This window comes from Ammospiza nelsoni, chromosome 21 (genome assembly GCF_027579445.1).
Source record: "Ammospiza nelsoni isolate bAmmNel1 chromosome 21, bAmmNel1.pri, whole genome shotgun sequence".
Lineage (NCBI taxonomy): Eukaryota > Metazoa > Chordata > Aves > Passeriformes > Passerellidae > Ammospiza > Ammospiza nelsoni.
The window spans coordinates 11,384,006-11,404,372 of record NC_080653.1 but is presented as its reverse complement, the minus strand read 5'-3'; the positions used below and the strand labels follow the sequence as shown (position 1 = coordinate 11,404,372).

Here is a 20,367-nt window from a genome sequence, read left to right as displayed (position 1 = left end):
TTACTAATGGGAATTCATTACCTCCCAAGCTCCCCCAGGCAGGCACCACATCCTTCTTTTGTTTGAAGGGCTGCACATATGACTAAACGCAGTCACAGACCCCATACAAACACCTTCAGTTAATATCCAGATCCAGCTCTGCAGTCAAGCCCTGTCACCTTTCCCAGTGCATGACTGGACAGATCGTGATGTGGTTTTGTTCTTCTTTTTTTTAAGATCTGCGTTATTTAAACACACCATTACCTAGAAAAAAAACCAGTCATTTTCATCAGTTAATAAGAGAAGAAAAGCAATAAGCATAATGGGGATGGAAAAAGAAAAAACTGAGGTTAATGCAGCTAAATCAACGGGACTGGCTCATCCCCTAGGGCTGAGCCAGCCCAGCTTCCTCAGCTCCTCTAGCAGAGGCTCTCTGCTCCTCTTCTCTGCACCTGGAATTGCAGGCTCTGCAGCAAAGATCCTCAACAAATCTATCAGGACAGAGCAGTAAAATAATATCCAGAAACGGCAAATTTTCTCCTTGGGTTCAAAAGGAAAAAAGCATTTCTGGTCTGGTCTAGACACAGTTTTAGAACATATTTGGAGGGCAAAGATTATTCAATGACATGGAAGGAAAGGAAAACCAAGTACCTCCGATTGTCTTTGAAGTGAAGGACTGTAACCAATTAGTAACTGAAGATGGGAAGAAACAGCACATGCCAAGTACCCAAAGTATACCAAAAAAGCTACAAAGCATCAAGAAAACAAAAAGAAGGTGGGGATTTTTTTGTTTTCATTCATAGAAGAGCCTCAATGTCTTAGAGGATTTGAGTTCAGATTCAGGAACAGGAAAGGACCTGCCACAAACCCACCCACAGCTGCACAGCTCAGGTGCATCCCCCAGGAACAGCAGTGGAATCCCCCAGCTCCCTCCTCTTCCTCACATCCCAAGGGACACATGCAATGCCATCCTCAAGCAAGGCTTACAAGAAGCCCCAAGCACAACATTAAATACCATTCTGCAGCTCAAATCAGAACTGGCCTTTTCAGTTCAGCCACAAAGGGATTCTGCACATTTTAATTAATGGGTTTAATTACTGGTAGCAGGTTTATTATTCAGGCCAAAAAAAGCTTTCCATGCAGTTCATCTCTTCCTTAATTTGAACTGAAATCTCATTGAAAAGCCAAATTCTGCACGTTTAATAGTGCCCAAGTTACTATTTTTACTCACATTTACTACTAAGCTTTCCCAAAACCATAGTAAGTATATTCCCTCTGCCAAGGTGGCATGCTGGATTTATTTAAATAACATATATTTTGATTGTGACACACACTAACTCTCCATAACCCACCTGAATTCTATGGTGATTAGTTTATAGCATGGGGAATTCAGGATTATTTAATTTAATATACTCAAAGTACTATTCTAAGAGAGCAAACTACTAAGACTCATTTCAAAGTAGATATTGGAAATGTAGAGATCATCTGGGTAAACATGTCTGAGGCATTCATGAATAAACCCTGTTTGCAGTATGAAGCTGACTTAAACAAGTTTTTTAATTGCTTCAAGCAGCGTGTTACTGTCAGACTAAAGGTGGTCAGCCACACAGAAAAGGCTCAGCAAACTGCAGGCAGCTTTTGGACAAACACTGTAGGCATAATGTGCTGCACTGGAAACCCTGTAAATACACTTGAGGTGAGTGCAGAAACAGAGATGCTTGCTTTGCCTTCCCCTTCCCCTCAGAACCGCAGAAGGGGGCAAGGGCTGGTGCAGCTGCAGGGCAGGAGCAGCTGGGGGCAGAGAGAGAGATGCTCAGGGCAGGCTGGGCAGAGGAGCTGGGGGCACAGAGAGAGATGCTCAGGGCAGGCTGGGCAGAGGAGAGGAGCTGGGGGCACAGAGAGAGATGCTCAGGGCAGGCTGGGCAGAGGAGCTGGGGGCACAGAGAGGAGCTCAGGGCAGGCCGGGCAGAGGAGAGGAGCTGGGGGCAGAGAGAGGAGCTCAGGGCAGGCCGGGCAGGAGCAGCTGCCCTGGCCCTGGTGCAGGGCTGGCTCCACCAGCCCCACGTCAGTGCAGCTGCTGTTCCCAAGGAAACGTCTCCCAGAGCCCGGCTGCAATCGGCCACAGCCAGCTCCCAGCAGAAGCTGCTCCTTGGCACAGCCAGCTCCCAGCAGAAGCTGCTCCTTGGCACAGCCAGCTCCCAGCAGAAGCTGCTCCAAACACCCTCAGCGCTGCACTGTGCCCTGGGGCTGGCTCCACAGCAAACCTAGCCCAAAGGAATTCAGAAGTTTGTCCCACAGTGGACATATCAGCCACAGGCCAATGGGGCTGCTGTGGCTCTGAACCACAGCCAGATCTCCTGGAAACAGAGGGGTGGCAGAGCCCTGGGATGTAACCTAGGTTGGTTATGCACCAGGTTGGGAACAAATACAGAATCTCCTGCACTCACTGCTTCTCCACAAGGATGGAAACATCGGCAGTGCTCTCCTCCTCCCAGAGCACCCAGGCAGGGAGCACAGACTGGAGCAGAGTCCTCGTGGTTGCAATCCCTCCTGCTGGATGGATGAGCACAGCTGACCTGCTCAGAGGCACCATTCCTCCAGGCCAGCAAGGGTGGCACAGAGCTGGAGCATCTCCCAGGACAAGGGGCACATGACATTGAACTGGCACCTTGCACCTTCAGCCATCTAGGACCTAGGGCAGCTACTGATGCAGAGAGACCCTGAAATCAGCCATCAGGTATTTAAGAGGCTCTTGCTAAACTCAGCCTAGCAGGAGAGTAAAATGATTCACAAGAATTCTATATTTATAACGAAGATTCACCAAAAATGACTCATGTACTGAACCAATCTAATTTTAAATAGAAGGGAAAAACCTCTTGAAGAGTCACACGAAACTGGAATGGGGGAGGGAAGAGAACTGTACACACAGGAGAAAACCAGCCAGGAGCTGTTAGCCAAATCTGCTGGAAGGGATTTCTCCATTCAATCAGCCAAAGTAAAAACAGAACATTCAGCTTCACCTTCTTCTGGTTTGGCTCTGATCAAAGCAGCAGCAGGCTGGAGTCCTGCTTCAGGACAGGTAGGATTGCTGGGCAATAATGAGGCAGCTCAGTGCAGAGTCATTAGTCCTTCAGACCATGAAGAATTTAGAACACAAAACCAACTGGAATCACAGTAGGAGGACGAGAGAAGTATGAAGACTTTAAAGTATTCCTAATTTTGGCCAAGCAGAGTCTAACAGAAACAGCTGCCACCCTATCACCTGTAACACCAACAATGCAGCACAGCTTTTCAGGACAGAATTTGACAGAATTTCAGGAACAGAGAGCAGGCAGACCACACTGGGAGCTCCCTGGAACACAGAGCCAGCCTCCAGCAAACCCACCTGTCATCTTGGCTGGGTACTTGGATAATGACATTTTAGTAAGAGTTACATTACAACTTGTAATGTAAACACACATAGCAAATACAGAGGTGAAATGGGCCTGAACACCATGATTTCTAGTATCTAAATCCCTCCATTTACCTCTGACAGCAGAGAAAATAAATGTCTAGAGGAAAAGCAAGGTTAGGTAGCATTAGCTCTTTGTGTGACATTTACCACATAAGGCGATGATGTGACTGCTGTCTTCGTGTACAAATTTCCGGGTGACAGCTTCTTCCATGATCTGCTTTACCTAAAATGAATAGAGAGAAATGATTGCACGATCCCAACAAAATCAGCACGGCACTTGGGAGTTTCAGTTTCAACCACTGCTTGCCCCTTCCCCCTCACCAACAGACAAACAACTCCCTCACATCACATTTTGCAGGGAGGAATGGATCTAAGGAGGGAAGCACAAACAAACCTCAGGGGCCTATAACAGCACGAGGAAACCTCTGGCAGAACAAGGACAGGCTGTTTGGGGTGTGCCCCCATCGAAGGCAGATTTCAGTGTGCCCACAGCACCCAACAGAGAACTTCTCCAGCACAACTTTTGAAGAGCTGTGAAAGACTTTTTATATGATTCATCCTTGGCCTTCACAGTCTCTTCTGCTCATGAAACCAGATTGTGTAGCTATGTCCCATTTCCACTTGTGCCATTCTGCTCTTTTTCAAGCACAAAGCGTCACTGAGCGACATGGGCACACATTCCCAGAGAGTTTTAGGGCCTCCCTACCTGGGAAACAGGGAGCATGCCACAGCAATTACAAATGATGCCTTCGAAGCTCTGCTGCACCAGACAGTATACAAAATTATTACAGTACCTACAGAGAAGGCAGTGCCTTCAGTTATCACTTCAAGACACGATTCAGCAATTGTAGCAAATAAAATTACACTTATCACACTTTTTAATGATTTAAAACAAAGTTCCTTTCCAGTTTCAGGGGTCAAGATGCATCAAGCTCCAGAGGGAAATAATTGCAAATTACTGACTTTCAAAAATTAAAGAAGAAACAGACAATTCTTACAATGAGGCTCTTGGCAAGAGGCTGTAGTCACCCTCCATTCATCTGCCAGTGATTTCTCCCCAATGGCTTCCTCAGCCTGACACCACATGAAACCTTACTGGCTTCCAGCTCATCACCAACTCATTTAACAGACACTCATTTCCTCCTGGCCGTGGAGAGCTTGCTCTCTTCTGTGTACAAATTAACCATAATTTTTGACTTCTCTCATTTGTGAGCTACAATTACAGGGTTATGACACCCTGACTAAACATATGGCAATTCACTTTTAATACATGAAAGTAAGTGCTACCACGGCAGAAGACTCGACCAAACACTCTCTTCTTCCAGCATTTAGAGCTAACTGGGTACCACTTCATGGCACTGACAGGTCCCAGGGTTTTGGGCTTTTCCCCTTGGTGCTGGACCAGGAGAGCTGCAGTGCTCCATTGAGAGCTGGGCTCTGCAGCTGCCTGTGGAGGTGCCTTCTCTGCTTTGAAGGGCTTCCTCCTCCAGCAAGACCATCTGTGAGACCAATTCTGGATGCTGTAATTAAACACCCCCTCCCCCAGAACTCCTCCTGGGGCCTCTGTGCCCACTCGTACACCCCCAGCCCGGCTGGCAGCAGGCTGCAGCTCTGGCACTTGCTGCACGAGCCTCTCAACACATGGCATTTGCCTCGCTCCAAGTTCTGGATCAAATGGATCCTCCAGAATCTGTGCTCCTTATCAAACAGGAGCCCTCTGAGTCGCACAGAAAACACTGGAGGGGAAAAAGGAAACGTGTAAGAGGCTTTCAAAGTAGACGTGTTTTATAGCTGAGGATTTCAAAACAAGTCGTTTTCACTCTATAAAACCTGGCTCACTGCTCACACCTGAGGCCTGACAATATAAACTTTGAGCCAGGCAATTTGTTTCTTTCCTGTGGCTTTTCTGACATGGCTGTTAGAACTCAGGACCTCACAGTGAGGCAGCTGGAGGTGGAGGAGTAGGAGCGTATCAAGGGAGAAGCAGAGGTGTGAGGAGGCCTCGTGAATGGGTCTCACATCTGGATTATCCTGTGTGCTCAACAATCCCTTTGGCACAGTTTCATTCACCCAAGGAAAGGGCTGGTGTACTACTGGCAAAAAGCAACTGAGCGCCCCTGGGCTGAAGGCAGACAGACTCTGCCCTGGTGCAGCACAGTCACAGCAGCCTGAGCACACACAGCTCAAGGGCACAGACAGGACTTCAGCACTGCACACCATGAAATCAGTCTCAGCATCCCAGAGGACATTAACTGCCATTCACATCCTAACAACGGGGAGGAAGAAGAGTAGTTTCAATGAGCAAAAGCTCAAGTGCTCAGCAGCCAATTCATTGCGACACACATTTCCCAGGCACACCCCAATCAGCTCAGTATGTTATTGAGATCCCCATCAGCTAAAATTTTAAGTGTACAAAAACTGAGAAAGAAAAGTGTTTCAGATTTAATAATCGATGCTACTTTTCTAGAGCAGCACCATCCAGTGTCTCTGAGGAGACTTTAATCCCCAGAGCTAAGGACACAGAGTAGGCTCTCTGTGTGTTCCCCACTGCCACCAGATGCCAAGCAAGCTCCCTGCATTTTCTGGAGAGTGACTGAATGTTATTAGAAAACATTTTTAAGGCATAGATATGAGAAGATTATGAGAAGATTCAAAAGCAGGAATGCAATGTTCTTCAATCCCACGTCATCCCTCACTGCCACGTAATTCATGGATGCTCCAGGCAAGGAGCTAAAGCAAGTGTTTCTGATCAAATGGAACACAAGCTTTTTTTTTTCTTGTTTCCTTAATTCCCTTGCAATATTGCACAGCTCTTCATAGGGAATTCTGCTGCTTTGTCCCTGTTCTCAGGAGGCACTTGACAATGGAGCTTTTTGAGCACAAGCCCCCACACACACCCACTGGCAGCTACCAGCAGACCTGACCAAACTGCAAATTAATCTCTTTACCAGAAGCATCCCCACGTGCCCCCAGAGGGAAAGGATGTGCAAGGGATGCAGGGCTGCTCCCAGAGCCTGGAGAGGAGCCTGTGCAGGGGGAGGGAGCGCTGGGGCCGGCTGTGACACCGGCTCAGGTCCAGCCCTGGAAACACCATCCTCTCTCTGTGCCTCCCCTGCAGAACACAGGAGCCACTTGCCCTCACCAGGCTCTCCTCTGGACCTGCCTGGTGGCACACAGAGGCACTCGTGTCACTCAGTGTCACTGTCCCTGAACCAGCTGCAGCCCTGGGGACACCTGCTCGCCCTGGAACAGGTGCCAGGCTCTGGGGACACACATCTGCCCCCCCGAGAGCAGGGACAACAAAGCTCTGCCCAGCCAGGTAAAGATCTCAGTGCTGAGGAAGGTCCTGGTGGCAGCGTTGTACAGGTAAAGCAAAGCAAACTCCCCAGAGAGAAGTTGCTTGGCATTTGAAGGATCTTCAAATGGATCACTGCTCTGACTTTATCCCACATCCTACAAGGGCTAAAACTTTCAGAAGCAGTCAAACACTGAACCCATACTATAATACATGGTATATTATACATTTATTAAGTTTCACTCAAAAAATACACAAGAGAAATGCCTCTACGTTTAATTTTTTAAAATTTTATTTAAGGAAACTTAAAAAATGGTAAAGAAGAATGCTCATAACACACCACAATAACCAGGAACACAGTTAAAGCCTACAGCATTTTTTCCTTAAAGGAAAAAACCTAATATCCACCATCCATATCTTCTTCAGCTTGGGCAGCTTCTGCTCACCTCCTTTATCGACAGCTCCTACTGCACTGACTCCTCACTCCTGATGAAAGACTGGCAGTGTAATAAAAGCTGTTCAATAACTACTGCACTTCTGCTCAGAAGCCCTTACATTTCAGCTGCAAGTTGAGCAATTGAGCCTCTGAAGTGCTCTGAAATCGTTCAGGGTAGAACTGCTAAGGTTATTGTTATCCTGTTTGTTTCACAGCTAGAAAGTACTGTTTAAATCCAGAAATGGCAAAACCCTCCCTTTCAGGAGGCAAAAGGAAATGGCCAGAGAAAAAAGCCTGTTTTATGAGTCTGCTTGTCACAACAGATTTTCCTGCAGAGAGAGATAAATGCTTGAAACGTGAACTTCCAAGCGGCCTCAGCATGAATCCCAGCAGTTACATTTTCGAAACACATTACATGTCTTCCTTTCTGTGAGAGCCAACAAAACACATTCCCTACCAATGGGAAAGTCCATCTGAGGAAAAGCAAACAGCATCAAATTTCCCAAAGGAAAAATGCAGAAGTTTTAGCTGAGAGACTGAGGCAAAATAAACTAAACACTTTGGACCAAATTACTTTGGAGATAACTGTTCTATACTTTGCAAAGACAGCTGAATTTTACCAGGCTTGGTGGAACAGCCCACAGAAACAATCCATTCCCTATGAACTCCTTTGGCTATTGAGGTTATGGGAAAATCACTCAGCAGGAAATAAGAGTCTGGGTTTAAAGGACAAAGGAAGGGGACCAGGGCTCTGAGAACAGACATGGACATGGAGTCAGGTTTTCCCAGCAAGCAGGCAGAAGTGGCTGTATGAAGTCACACATGATAAAAAAAATGAGGTTGAAAATTCTATTGGAGAAAGTTACATACAATCCTTAAGGGCAGCATTATCTGGTGGGCAGTTACCCGTGGCTCCTGTTCAATTCCTGCCTCTTTGTCAATTGATTATTGAAGACAAATAAAATCTCCATCTCAGGGTCTCCAACTGTGACCTGAGCCATTTTCTGACTGTGAGCACAGACAGGGGCCACAGGTCTGTGAGGACACACGTGAGGGGTGTTACCTCAACCTGCTTTTAATCAACAAAGGCTCTCATGGCTATTTAGACTGGAAAGCTCTGGCCAACGCTAAAAAGCCAAGCCACTCTAAGTGCTCTAAAAGAGCCTTGGTGAGGACTTGGGAGAAGGAAAAAACAAACCAGAGACAAAACAAAAATGCAGATGACACAGAAGGTACAAATAACACTTTCAAGCATTATTCAAGTAATTTAAAAACCAGAGTCCAATTAAAAACATTTTAGAGACTTTAAAAACAAATTAGCCTCAGATTTTTTAATTACACACCACTACTTCTCCTCAGCTTGAGCTGGCTTGGGTTATGAAAATCCATTTCACTTTTCATCTCATGCATTAGCACAAGATTGCAATGTTCACACTTGGAAAACATTTATCAGATTTATTTATATATTTAAGCATCACTCAGGAGAGCAAGCGCATCCACTTCTAAATAAAACCTTGCACTGCCTCAGCTCAGAGGTTCTGGTTCAAGCAGAAATTTCTAATCAAAGTGGCACGTTTGAGGCAGCATTCAGCAGGTACCACCTGCCCAGAGCCAGCTGCTGGCTGGGTCATCCTGGGACACAGTCCTTGTGTCTGTCCCTGCTCTGCCCTTTCTATACTCCCTACAACACCTGATGTGTTCTGAGTCCAGCATTAACGAGTACCAGGACATGGCAGCCGGGCTCAGGAACCTTGGCCACAGCAACAACTTTACATCTGAACTTGGACGGCTCCTGCTGCTTCCCCAGCAGTGAGCTGAGGAGGGGAAGGAGTAGGAGGGCAGGTACCTGTTAGAAAAACTTGTTACTGCTGTGGGGGATAAGCATTAAACCCCGCTTCACTGCCGTGTAATAACCGGCACCTACACGCAGCTCACCACAGCCAGTGCCACAAACCCACAAAACCCGGTATGGGTGCAAGGGGAGAGGCGGCCGCAGGGAGCCCCAGCAGGAACGCGCTGCAGAGGCGCCCACGGCCCTTGGGCACCACCGGCACCTCCTCCCGCCCCGGCAGGAGCCCTGCTCTGCGGCAGGAGCTGCTCCAGCGCGATGCCATCCGTCCGTCCTGCCGAGCCCCGGGCAGCACGGAGCAGTGCCGAGCACCGCCCCGCAGCCGGGGAGCGCCGTGCGAGGAGAAGCGGCACCGGCCCGGCCGCGAGTGGGACCGAACACCGCCGCTCAGGTGCGGGGCTGGGCTCCTCATGTACACACGGCTCTGGCTGCCCCAGCCCGGCAATGTCACACAGGTGTGTACAGAACAACCACCCAAATTAACCCTTCCCAGGGCACGGGTGCTCTGGCACCTGGGAGTCAGCTCGGCTCATCCACGGGCACCTCAGATTACCTTTCTTACCTCCGATTTCCCTCCCTTCTCCGGTAAAGTTCCCAGTTAAGGAAAAAGTCATAGAAAACGAGTGCTGCGGGAAACACAAACGCCGGGAGCGGGAGCCGATGCCAGCCTCCTGCCGCGCACAAGTCCCGCGGGCGGCATCCCGGCTCCAGGTGCGCCCGGGGGAAAGAGCGCCGAGGGTCCCCGGAGCCGCACGGCCCGCACCCCGCCAGCCCCGCCGGGGCACAGCCGCGTCCTCGGCGCCCCCCGGGCGGGCGCGCACGGCCGAGCCCGCTCCCCGCCGAGGCACCGGCACCGGGGGCGGCACCGGGACCGGCCCCGGCCCCCGCCCGGGCCGCAGGGCGTTCCCCACGCGATGCGACCCGCGGCCCCCCGGGGCCGGACCCCGGAGCGCGGGGCTCTGCCCGCCGCACAGCCCGGGGCCTCCCCCGCCGCCGCCCTCACCTCCTTCTTCACGTTCCACAGCAGCTTGTCCTTCACGGCGTCCGCCGAGCAGCTCATGTTGGCGGGCCCGGGGCGCTCACAGCTCCCGACCCGGGCCCGCCGCCATCTTCACCGCGGCGTGACGTCAGCGGGCGGGGCGGGGGCGCAGCCCGGCCGCGGGGGGGCGCTGTGCGCGGGGAGAGAGCGGAGCCGGGGGGGACGGGGGGGGACGGGGGGGACAGCGGGGACAGGGGGGGACAGCGGGGACGGGGGGGGGGACGGGGGGGGACAGCGGGGACGGGGGGGGACAGCGGGGACAGGGGGGGGACAGCGGGGACGGGGGGGGGACAGCGGGGACAGGGGGGGGACAGCGGGGACGGGGGGGGGACGGGGGGGACAGCGGGGACAGGGGGGGGACAGCGGGGGGACAGAGGGACACGGGGCAGGCGGGACACGGATCCCTGCTCCGCTGCCGGCCCCGGTCCGGGAGCACCAACCCCAAATCCTCGGTGGGGATCGCAACGCAAACACGGAACTAAAGTTCCACAGACCCACACTACCAATAAAAAGTAATGATGCTGGAGAAAAATCACAGAAGACAAAATATAACACTTTATTAAAAATTAGTGTTCTGTTTCGTTTTAATGCACTGGTGAAACACTTTAATCAACAGATAATTGATTAATTACTGCATTATCTAGGTACTTTTTCTGTAAAACTGACCCTTAAAAGTTAGACATGAAAATAAAACAAAGACTGAATCTCTAAGAAAATAACTTGATCACAGAATGTCAATTTAAACAAGATCAGCAATCATATTTGTTATCCTCTGTATATAAAATACCATAGAAATCCGAAAGAATCCTTTACCCTCAATAAACAAATTAAACCTCACCCTGTGAGGTAGGGGAGGGTGTTACTCGTTCCATGGGAGGAGAAGTGACACACATGCAGAAAACAGAGCCTGTCCCCTGGGAGGGCAGGGCTGGAACAGGACTCTGTCCCACAGCACGGGGGAAGGTGGCTGCGAGGTGAATGCCAAGGATTGTCACAGAACACAACCTCAGTGTGTAGGCAGGGGCTGCTGGGCAGACCCATCCAGTTCAGGGCTATCCCCAGTATTGCCTGGAGAGAATTCTGTCCGAAAATGAAAAACCTTGAGAAGAACAAAATCAAACCAAGCCCACAGAAAGCAACGCCCATTCAAACGCAGCTCTCGGTGACAGCATGGTCCCCCCAACACCCTCCCTGTCCATCACTTATTTTCTGTTTTAACCAACAAGTGCAAAAGACCAAAGTCACTGGAGTGGAACATTGCAGCAGGATAAATGTCTCCTGCTCAAAAACCAGAATGTCAGGGTGAAGGTTAAGCAGTGCCCCTGTCTGGGCACTGAGCAGCAGCCGGAGCTGAGCCCTGCAGAGCTCTCCCCTGTGCCCCTGCTGCCCCTTTACCCCGAGCCAGGGCTCCCTCTCTCCCTCCCTGCAGAGGGCCCGAGGGGCTGGCAGGGCACGGGCACTGCGTTTGGGAAACACCCCAGAGCCCTGGGGCACAGGGCTGGGCACGGCTGGCACCCGCTCACTCCCTCATTCAGGGCACTGCCTGCATGCACAGGGCTTGGACTCAATTTAGGAGTGAAGAGACAGTGAGTCCTGTAAGAATGACAGCTGATGTAGTTACAATTCACACCCTACAAGTGGGGCAAAAAGGCTCTTTTTTCTCCCAAAGGCTGCTCCAAATTCCTGTTAATGCACCCACTGGTGATGGTCTGGGCAGAAGCCAGTACAAGTCTCAACTTGCAGACAAACACATACAATTAGAAACCTGTACTGTCTTAATCTGTGCTTAATTTGAGCAGAGATCCTTGGAGAGCTCACTGCAAACCCACCAATGATGCCTTTAGACTGCGTCACCCTGCTCCCTGCTGCTGCTTCTGCACTACACTGGCTGTAATCTTATGTTCTAGAATGTCTAGAACATTCCTGCCACAATAATTAATAGCCTTCAATCACGTAAAGACTGATTAAGGTGAGAATACAAAGCATGTGTTACATCTCAGCTCCAGTACTCGAAATGAGCAGAACCTGGTGGGACAGAGACTGGAGCAGGGAATGATTTGGGGCAAGGCAGATTCAATGACACCCCGTGCTGGAGCAGCTCCAGACAAGCAGGACTCAGGAGAGCCTACAGTGAAATGGAAATGATATCTGCACGTATTTCAAACCTGAGCACAACTGCTGACAGTTCTTACTGATATTCCACATTCCACAAACACCTAGAAGATCCTTCACACTTGGTAAAAGATTCTCACAACCCAGATGGTTCTTAAAACTGTTTGCTTCCCAGGTTAATTAATCTAAATTCAAATCAGAAATTAATACTACTTGTTGGCTGTGGGAAATAGGGAAAGGAAAACTAAACCAAAACATGGGCTTTCCTCTGCTTCTTACAGTGTAACAATTCACAAGTTGGGTCCATTTTGTTAATGAATCTGTGAGTACAGAAAGCCTCTGGAGTAGCACAGGGATCTGACATTCTTGTTCACACACTCCTTCCCACACCTGTCCTCCCCAGAAAAAATAAAAGCAAATATGACATTTTTCTGCTTATAACTTCATTTAAACACAGTTTTGCAAGGCTGTCAGCATCACTTACTTACTCTGTTAACATTCACTATGATAGTAACAAGAAAAAATAATGTAAATCATTTGCCAAGAAACAGAAGTGCCACATGTTTTTTTAAGTGGCATCAGCCTTTGTTACAAGACAGAAAAAGCACAAGATAATAACTTGAAGCTATTAAATGCAGCACAAAGACCCCATCACTGCAGCCTCTGCTGGTGGCTTCTAATTAAATAGCATCAGTGGAAGGAAAAAATTTTTAAAATCCACATTACACTCTAGCAGAATTAGAGAGAAATATCACAAAAATCTTTGTTGAAACTAAACCTCAACAGCTGTATTTTCCCTGGCACAACAGAATAACCAGCTGGAAAACAAAAAATTACAGAAAGAAGTATAAAAGAGATTGCTAGGATTATTAGAAATTTCAAGAGGCCTTTCACAAGAAGGCAGGTGCATCCCTGTGCAATGCTGCTTCCTGAATGTGAGGAGAATTAAGTGAATCCTGCCAGGTGTAGAGGCAAGAAAATCCTAAGGCTGTTAGTGTTTTTTTACCAACCCACAATATTTTAATTTTCAAAAACCTAAATGAGTGCAAATAATTTTTTGCTCCCTCCCCTGCTTCCATTACTCCCAAAACATCTAGATCTCAATTCTCCTTCGGAACTCCCTGCAATAATTTGGGATCATTTTGTTGTCAGGGTTTTGCAGTAATTTTCTTTAAATCTTACAGGTGGATTTGGCACTGGTCAAAGCAGTTCAGGACTGACCATTGTGGAATCTGGAGCTTTGTGACCAGGAATGATATGGGAACACAAAGGCAGCTGTGGAATATATCCAAAGTATCCCTGGCTCCAGTGGGCAGCCAGCAGGAATTACCATGACAGTGGCAAAACTGCTACCTACAGCTCAAACATACAAGCAAATGTTTAAAAGTACAACAGTGGCTTTTCATACTGAACTTGAAACTGTTTCCAGAAAATTTCCAGAAATTTCCAAATTTTCAGAGCAGACTTGACCCCCACCTCCTGAAGTGCCCTGTAAATCAGCACCCAGCCAAGCACTCAGAATAAAAGTGATTATTTCAGTTTAAAATCCAGTATAAGCCAACTCTCTGCTATGCCCAAAGCCTCTCACAGTTCCATGCTAGAACAATATTTTCACAGCTGTTTTTCTTCTTCAACTTCTACCCTCTAGAAGGGATTCAGGACACAGAACTTGAACTCACATGTTCTAGCCTTAGAAAACACTGTTTAGCCTGTACTTCTCCAGCCACTGCAATTTCTTCCCTGCTGCTTGAGAAATTTAACATCAAATAGCACTTTTAGGCCACAGGAGGAATGTAAAAGCAATTCCCCAGATTGCCCTTGTTTATATAAACAGGATTTCACAGTGACAAGCTTCAACCAGGGCAACAGTGCCACAATCTGCTCAGGTTTGCTTACTTCAGGTTTCTTCCCTCACCATACCCATTTCCCCCTCTCCCAGGACAAGTCACTACCTACACATTTACATCTTCAGAGACTTCCACTTTTCACATGGAGAGGCTGATGACTTGATTCTCACCACTTTGGAAGGGCTTGCCTAGGAATCAATGAGTTTTAAAGACACCATCCTGGAACACAAACCTTTGCAGGTGTTCTGGGGACAGGGGTGGGAGAGCACAGGTGCAGCTGACTGGCCAGCCAAACGTTTCTGCAGGAGGTCATCCCATGTAGGGTCTGCCAAGAGCAGCCACATTCAAGCTCTCTCTTCAGCATCTTGATTTAATAACTGCAAGTTCCATTGTACAAGGCCCTGGAAGGGGAGCTGTCTGGAAAGAGCTTTTCAAACCGCCCAAACCAGGCGGTTTGAACTTTTCAAACCAGGAAGAGCAGTGCTGCTCACGGCAAGGGGGAAACTGGCAAATCGTTAGCTAGGAAAGAGCACCCACAAACCGAGAACCAGCATTCCACATCCCCCTCCCAGCAGGAGGAGAGGCCAGCCTGCAGGTATGGCACAAGGTGCACAACTCACACCTCAGTTCTGCAAGGCCTTGGCCTTCAGTGCTGCTCTGTGCACACAAATCCCCGCTGCCTTTCCAGGGGCTGAGGCGCCCCGTGAAGACGGCTGTCCAGGGATCCCCCTCCTGCCCAGGGACAGGAGGGGAGCTGCAGCTGCCGCAGGCCCAGCCCAGCTAGTGGCCGAGCTGGCGGTCGTCGTAGGTGCTGTACCTCTTGACGTGGATGCGGCGCACGCGCTCGCGCAGCTCCAGCCCCTCCTCATCCTCGCTGTGCGAGGCCTGGCTGCGGCTGCGGCTCGTGGCCTCCAGCAGGGAGTTGTCTGGGACTCGGGGTGTCTCGTACAGCAGGACATTCAGGGTCTCCTCATAGATCCGTGCCTCAGGGAACTCAACCTGCAAAACACAGCACGTGTCCTGTTCCTCAGCCATGCAGGGTAACAACTGCAACACACACCCACACGTGAGCCACAAACCCAACATCATAAAGAGTAAAAAATTTGTGATGGAGGGTTACTCCCACCAGGTCACCTCCCTCACCTTATCTTTTAGATTGCTCTAGAAGGGAATACAGTCTCTCTAATTCTTAACATTGGACCCTGGTAACCTCAGCTGCACCACTGCAAATTCAAAGTTAACTCCTGAAGTGAGAGAAGCTCTGCAGACTCCTGAAGCTAATCAGGACCGTTTGTAACCCGCAGCACGGGCAGGTGAAGCTCCATTACCTTGGTTTGCTTCTTCTCGGTGGCGTAGACGATGGAGGTGCAGCACACCTCGGCCAGCTTGCGGCCCTGCCCGTAGAAGGACCAGCAGCAGATCTCGTCCCCGATCACGTCCTTGATGAACAGCACTCTGCCGTTGAACCGCAGGGACAGCTTGTCAAACAGCTCGATGTTCTTCAGCAAGTTGTCATCAGAGTTACTGAAACACAGCAACAAAAGCAGGAACAGGGCTTTTCAAGCAGCCATCTCTGCCTGTTCCGCCAGCTTTCAGCACTGATCCAACTGCAGAATACAAATAAGTAGTGACTCACTGCCGCATGCTGCCAAGAAAAGAGGGGTAATAGCCCATTTCAGATACAAATACACTGCTCTGACCCCACGAGCAAACACACCAGCCTTTAGAGGTCAACTTACACAATTAATAAGGACAGCACAATGTCCCAAACCATTACATGAACTATCCATGCTCGAGATGATCAAACCCCACTTCACTGAAGTTCTCTGGCTTGATGACAGCAGAAGTCCAGAGTCAATGTGTCCTGGAAGGCCATGTGCTCTGCATGCTGCACAGCACAGACACACTGCCAGAATGAATACATTATTTTTTTAAAAAAAAGTTTTATTGTCAGACATGCAATGTAAGGCCCTACTTACTTTTCAAACCAAGATAGTTGTCAAAACCCAAAACAAACCAAAAGAAGTGAAGTTAGATCATTCATCATCATCTTCCACTCCCACAGTCAAAAAGCAACTTTTCCACTAAAGTGAGGGGAAAAAAGAAGGGACATACCTGGTGTAGGAGTATTTATTGTTGCTTCTATTATACAGCAGTTTAACAACAGGCTGTTGGGAGTGAGAGAAAAGAAGAAAAGGTAAGTTCTGTGTTTCAATACATTTAGAATAAATCCACAGTTGAAAAGAGCAGTTACTTTCATTGATGACTCTATCAGTCTCTCCTCTTCTTTTGGAGAGGTGATAATAGGGATGCTGCAGACAGGTTCATACAAGTCTTTCTTGTCCTGTTTTAATGAAAGAAGAAAGAGAGGAAATAAGAAAGGAATGCTAAAGCTGATGTTACTGCTGCTGCCTCCTTCAGCCCCTCCAGCCATGTTTCCAAAGGCTGTGATGCACAGGAAAAGAGCTGGGTTGCTACAGCAACCACCCAGCTTACCTTGATCTGCAACCCAGAATCACAGCACAGATTTCCCATCCCCGGAAGGCAGCAGTAATTGAAATATTGGGGTGCAGGTGGATGTCCTCAGCTATAGCCAGGACAAGGTCCAGTCATACTTGGTTTAAGTAGGTTTAATATTACATCCTTTCTTGAAGAAAAGGATAGAAGGAGTCTGCAGTAGTTTTAATCAACTCAAACCACTGCACAGACGAGCATCAGCCACTGTGGACTGAGCACGTGGCAGAACAGGATGTCACCAACACGAGCCAGCCCTCAGGGACACAGAGCACAACCCAAGTGTGGGCAGGACAGGCCGTGTCCCCAGATCCCTCACCACCTGTTTACTAACTCATATTTTAAAAATGCCTTGCACATCTCAGACTTGGTGCCATTTCTAAGGCCATGAGATAATCTCTCAAGTTGTCTTAAGTAAATTTTATAAGCAAAACACCCATGAAACACTTCATAGGATACTTCTGTTCTTACCTGCAGAGCTGCCTGGCACATGTCCACTAAGCCCTGGATGAGATAGTATTTGGCTTCTGCCATCAAGGCTTTGATCTCCTGCCTGTGTTTTGGAAGTGCAATCGTGTCATCTCTGAGATAGTTTAAAATTGTTCCAAAGTGCTTCCCACAACGGTCTATAAGGATCCAGCCTGAAAAAGAGCCAACACATTTCAGTCACCTCAACACAAGAGGCAAGGAAAAGCTCCCTGGAGAGGTTAAACAACACTGAGGTTTCCTGACACTGCTCAGGACGCTTCTCCCATTTCACCCAGTGGAAGTACCTACTGCCTTTGAGCAAACTGAAGCTGCTTCCAGAACAGAACCTGACAGTGGAGCCCCTTGAATACTGCCCAGATGTTCCCACTGCTTTCCAGCACCCCAAAAGCACAGCCCCAAGCTAAAAACACTCAGCTTCCAGCACAATGCACTGAGATTGCTGCAGGAACCCAACTGCAGGGCTACACTGTGATGCTGGGCAGTCAGAAACCTCTGAGAGCCAAGGAAGGACTAGAAGAGAGAATTCACTATTGAGTGCAACAAGTAGATATGGATAATTTCTATGGCCTAATAAGGAGCATTTGGCAATTCTCCAAACACATCTGCTGCTGCTGTTTGGAGTTAAAAAGACAGAGAAATGTTCTGAAGATGCTAAAAGGCAGATCGGCCCAGAAAACCCAGTGTGGGGGAAAAGCTGTTCTAGTCCCCAAAGAGGAGCAAAGAATAGGACAGACAGATCAGGAGGAAGCACAGAAGGGATGAAGCAGAGGAAACAGTAGCAAATGGACAAATTCTTGCAATTTTACAAAATCCCTGAAGTCACATTCCCTAAGGAAACAGGATGTCTGATTGCTGCCAAACAATAGCAGTGTAGGATGCACGCACACACAAGGCTTAGTACGGTGCCAAACCCTTTCCCATAACGTGGAAGGCAGGAAAAAAGTGTTATTTTGGAATCTAGACAGAGAAAAGAACCTAGGAAAGTAAGCTAAACCCCTGCTGGACTCTCCAGCTGGAGTTATCAGAACATGACTCTCATTTTCCATCCAGGCTGAGGCTCTTACACAAAATTGTGTGTTCTGCCCTTTATAATGTATCAGGGATTTAAAATATCCTGTGTCCAGCTGGAGGTGACACACTGCCTGACTGATCCCTAAATGCTGCCATGGCACCATGAGGCACAACTGAAACATGCTGCTCAGGAAAAGGGAAAAAAAAAAGATTTTTCAACAAAGCAAGGCAGGCTATTCTGAGCCTCAAAGCTGAAAACCGTACGTCCCTCCTTACGTGCATGGTTTGAATGATGCCACTGCTTGATGTGACAGAAATGACAACCCACAGACCGTCTGTTCAGTCTTTACACCAACACCAAGCTGCTCACCAGCACGAGGGCAGGAAAGAGGACCAGTCCTTCCCCAGTTCTTTTGAGTAACAAAACCAGGTATTTCTATAAAGCCAAAGGATTGCTAGCACCAACAGGACTTGGCTGCCTAATGCTCCCAGTTATTTTTGGCATATATCATTCTCTACATCCTTAACGGAGTAAAACCACCACCAAACTCCTGCTGTTTTACAAAACTGTTAGCAATGGAAGCCACACCCTTACCTTCCTTGTCGGTGAGCACCTCCATCCTGCCGCTGAACATGGCCTTGAGCATGGTGTCGTGCCTGGTGAGCACCTGCACCGTGGTGTAGTACAGGGAGCCCCCGACGTTGAGCCGCACGTACTTGTTGCCCAGGCTGCCGCCCTTGAGCGCGCCGGCCTTGGGCTTGTGTCCGGCGGCCGGGCACAGGGCGCTGCCCAGGCACGTGTCCCCCGACATGGCCTTCTGCAGGTAGATGACCACCCTGCAGCGCGTGGGCCGGGCCGGCCCCGCCGTGGTGCCGCCCTCACGCCTCAGCCCGCCAGGACGGCGGGGCAGGGGCCGGCATCACCCAGGGCTCAGCACGGCGAAGGGCCAGCACGGCGTGGGGTCAGTGGTCACCACAACGAGGGGTCAGCAGTTACCACGGCGAGGGCTCAGCACACGGAGCGTGGTCAGCACGGAGCCCCACGGCTACTCCACACACAGACGAGGATGTCACTCTGCGGAAGAGACACTTCCTAAGGACACAACTACGCACATCCTGACAAAACACGATTCAGCCATTTTTCAGACAATTGATGCCGCCTGTGCTGTGTCACACTTCTGAGGCACGTGAAACTCTCCCGACTTCCTGTTGTTGTATCTCCAGCCAACACTGCAAACACCACACGGCAGGAGGGCCCCGCTCACACGCTGCTGGAATTCAGCTCCCCCTCGGCCTCCCAACAGAGCCCAACACTCTCTGAGCCCAGCTGAAATGCCCTGAAGAGCCTCCTGCCCCTGCTTCAGCTGGGGTGTGTGTGCATCCCCCTGAGCGGGGCTTGTTGATGTTGGTTTGACTTTGAACTGGAGACACAAATGTCTCTTCAAATGCCTCAACACTGAAAAGATGGATCACAAGGTTCTATTTTCTGGTAACTCCTTTCATTCAAAACTCTCCTGCGTCCATCCTGGAGCCCCGACCAGTGAACGTAGCTCTAATTTGAAAAGAAAATTAACACAACTCCCCACCACGTACACCACTGTTTGTCACTGATGTCCTGCCTTGCTTTAAACCCTCAAAATCCCCTTTTTAGAACAGTGGCGTGTTTATAATAGCAGCCAGACCGAACCCTTGAGGAGACAGGAATCCAGCCTGTCCGACCGAGCTCCTCAGAAGGGTAAGCGGTCAGTTCCGTCACCCCAGGCAGTTTCTCACTGCTCTGACCAAGAACGAAGCTAAACACGAGCAAAGAAGCTAAACCCCCTGCCCCGCCAGCACAACTCCTGCAGGTGGCCACGGAGGAGCTGTGAGGCCTCTGTAAACAGCCAGAGATCTCTAATTACCCCTTTTGACACGACCAAAAGCTCCCCACATCCCTTCCCGTCCCTTCCTACCCCGCGTGGGAGGCAGGACGGGCTGCGGAACAATGGCCCCGCAACGGGACCCGCCCCGGCCCAGCACAGCCGGAAAGGAGGGACCCGAACGGCCCGGGGGGAGCCGGGGGAACCCGAGGGTACCGGTGCAGAACGGGAGCCGGCCCCGCGCGGGTCACACCAAGCGGCCCGCGGGCCCTGCCCGGCCCTGCCGCGGGCGCGCTCCGCCCGAGCCCCCCGGGACAGGCTCCGTCCGTCCCGGCCGCGGGGGAAGCGAACAGAGGCGGCCCGGCCCGGCCCCGCTCACGGCCCCGCGCACCGCCCGGCCTCTCTCACTCACCCGCCGCCGCCGCCGCCCCTCAGCCCCGGCCCGCCCCGGGAGCCGCCGGCCCGGAAGAGTTTCCCCGGCTC

General features: G+C 49.8%; 2 protein-coding genes across 9 annotated transcripts in view; both read right to left on the bottom strand.

The window, feature by feature from the left end:
* The window catches only part of SGSM2 (small G protein signaling modulator 2), a 36,387-nt gene extending 26,266 nt beyond the window's left edge, over window positions 1-10,121 (bottom strand). For all 8 annotated transcript variants that reach the window (XR_009419851.1, XR_009419850.1, XM_059487136.1 and 5 more), the window contains exons 1-2: window positions 10,017-10,121; window positions 3,581-3,656 (exon numbers count right to left, since the gene is read on the bottom strand). Coding sequence is in view for 6 of the 8 variants with exons in the window: in XM_059487136.1 (XP_059343119.1) it covers window positions 3,581-3,656; window positions 10,017-10,073 (133 nt within the window). In the remaining 2 variants the exon portion in view is untranslated. The remainder of the gene's footprint in view (window positions 1-3,580; window positions 3,657-10,016) is intronic.
* A 463-nt stretch (window positions 10,122-10,584) lies between these two features.
* Window positions 10,585-20,359, bottom strand: TNFAIP1 (TNF alpha induced protein 1). Its single transcript, XM_059487253.1, has 7 exons — window positions 20,297-20,359; window positions 18,621-19,100; window positions 16,997-17,166; window positions 16,266-16,355; window positions 16,127-16,179; window positions 15,340-15,535; window positions 10,585-15,010 (listed from the first exon to the last, which is right to left on the bottom strand). The coding sequence occupies exons 2-7, from the start codon at window positions 18,835-18,837 to the stop codon at window positions 14,792-14,794; spliced, it is 945 nt and encodes a 314-aa protein (XP_059343236.1). The 5' UTR covers window positions 18,838-19,100; window positions 20,297-20,359; the 3' UTR covers window positions 10,585-14,791.
* Window positions 20,360-20,367: the final 8 nt, after the last annotated feature.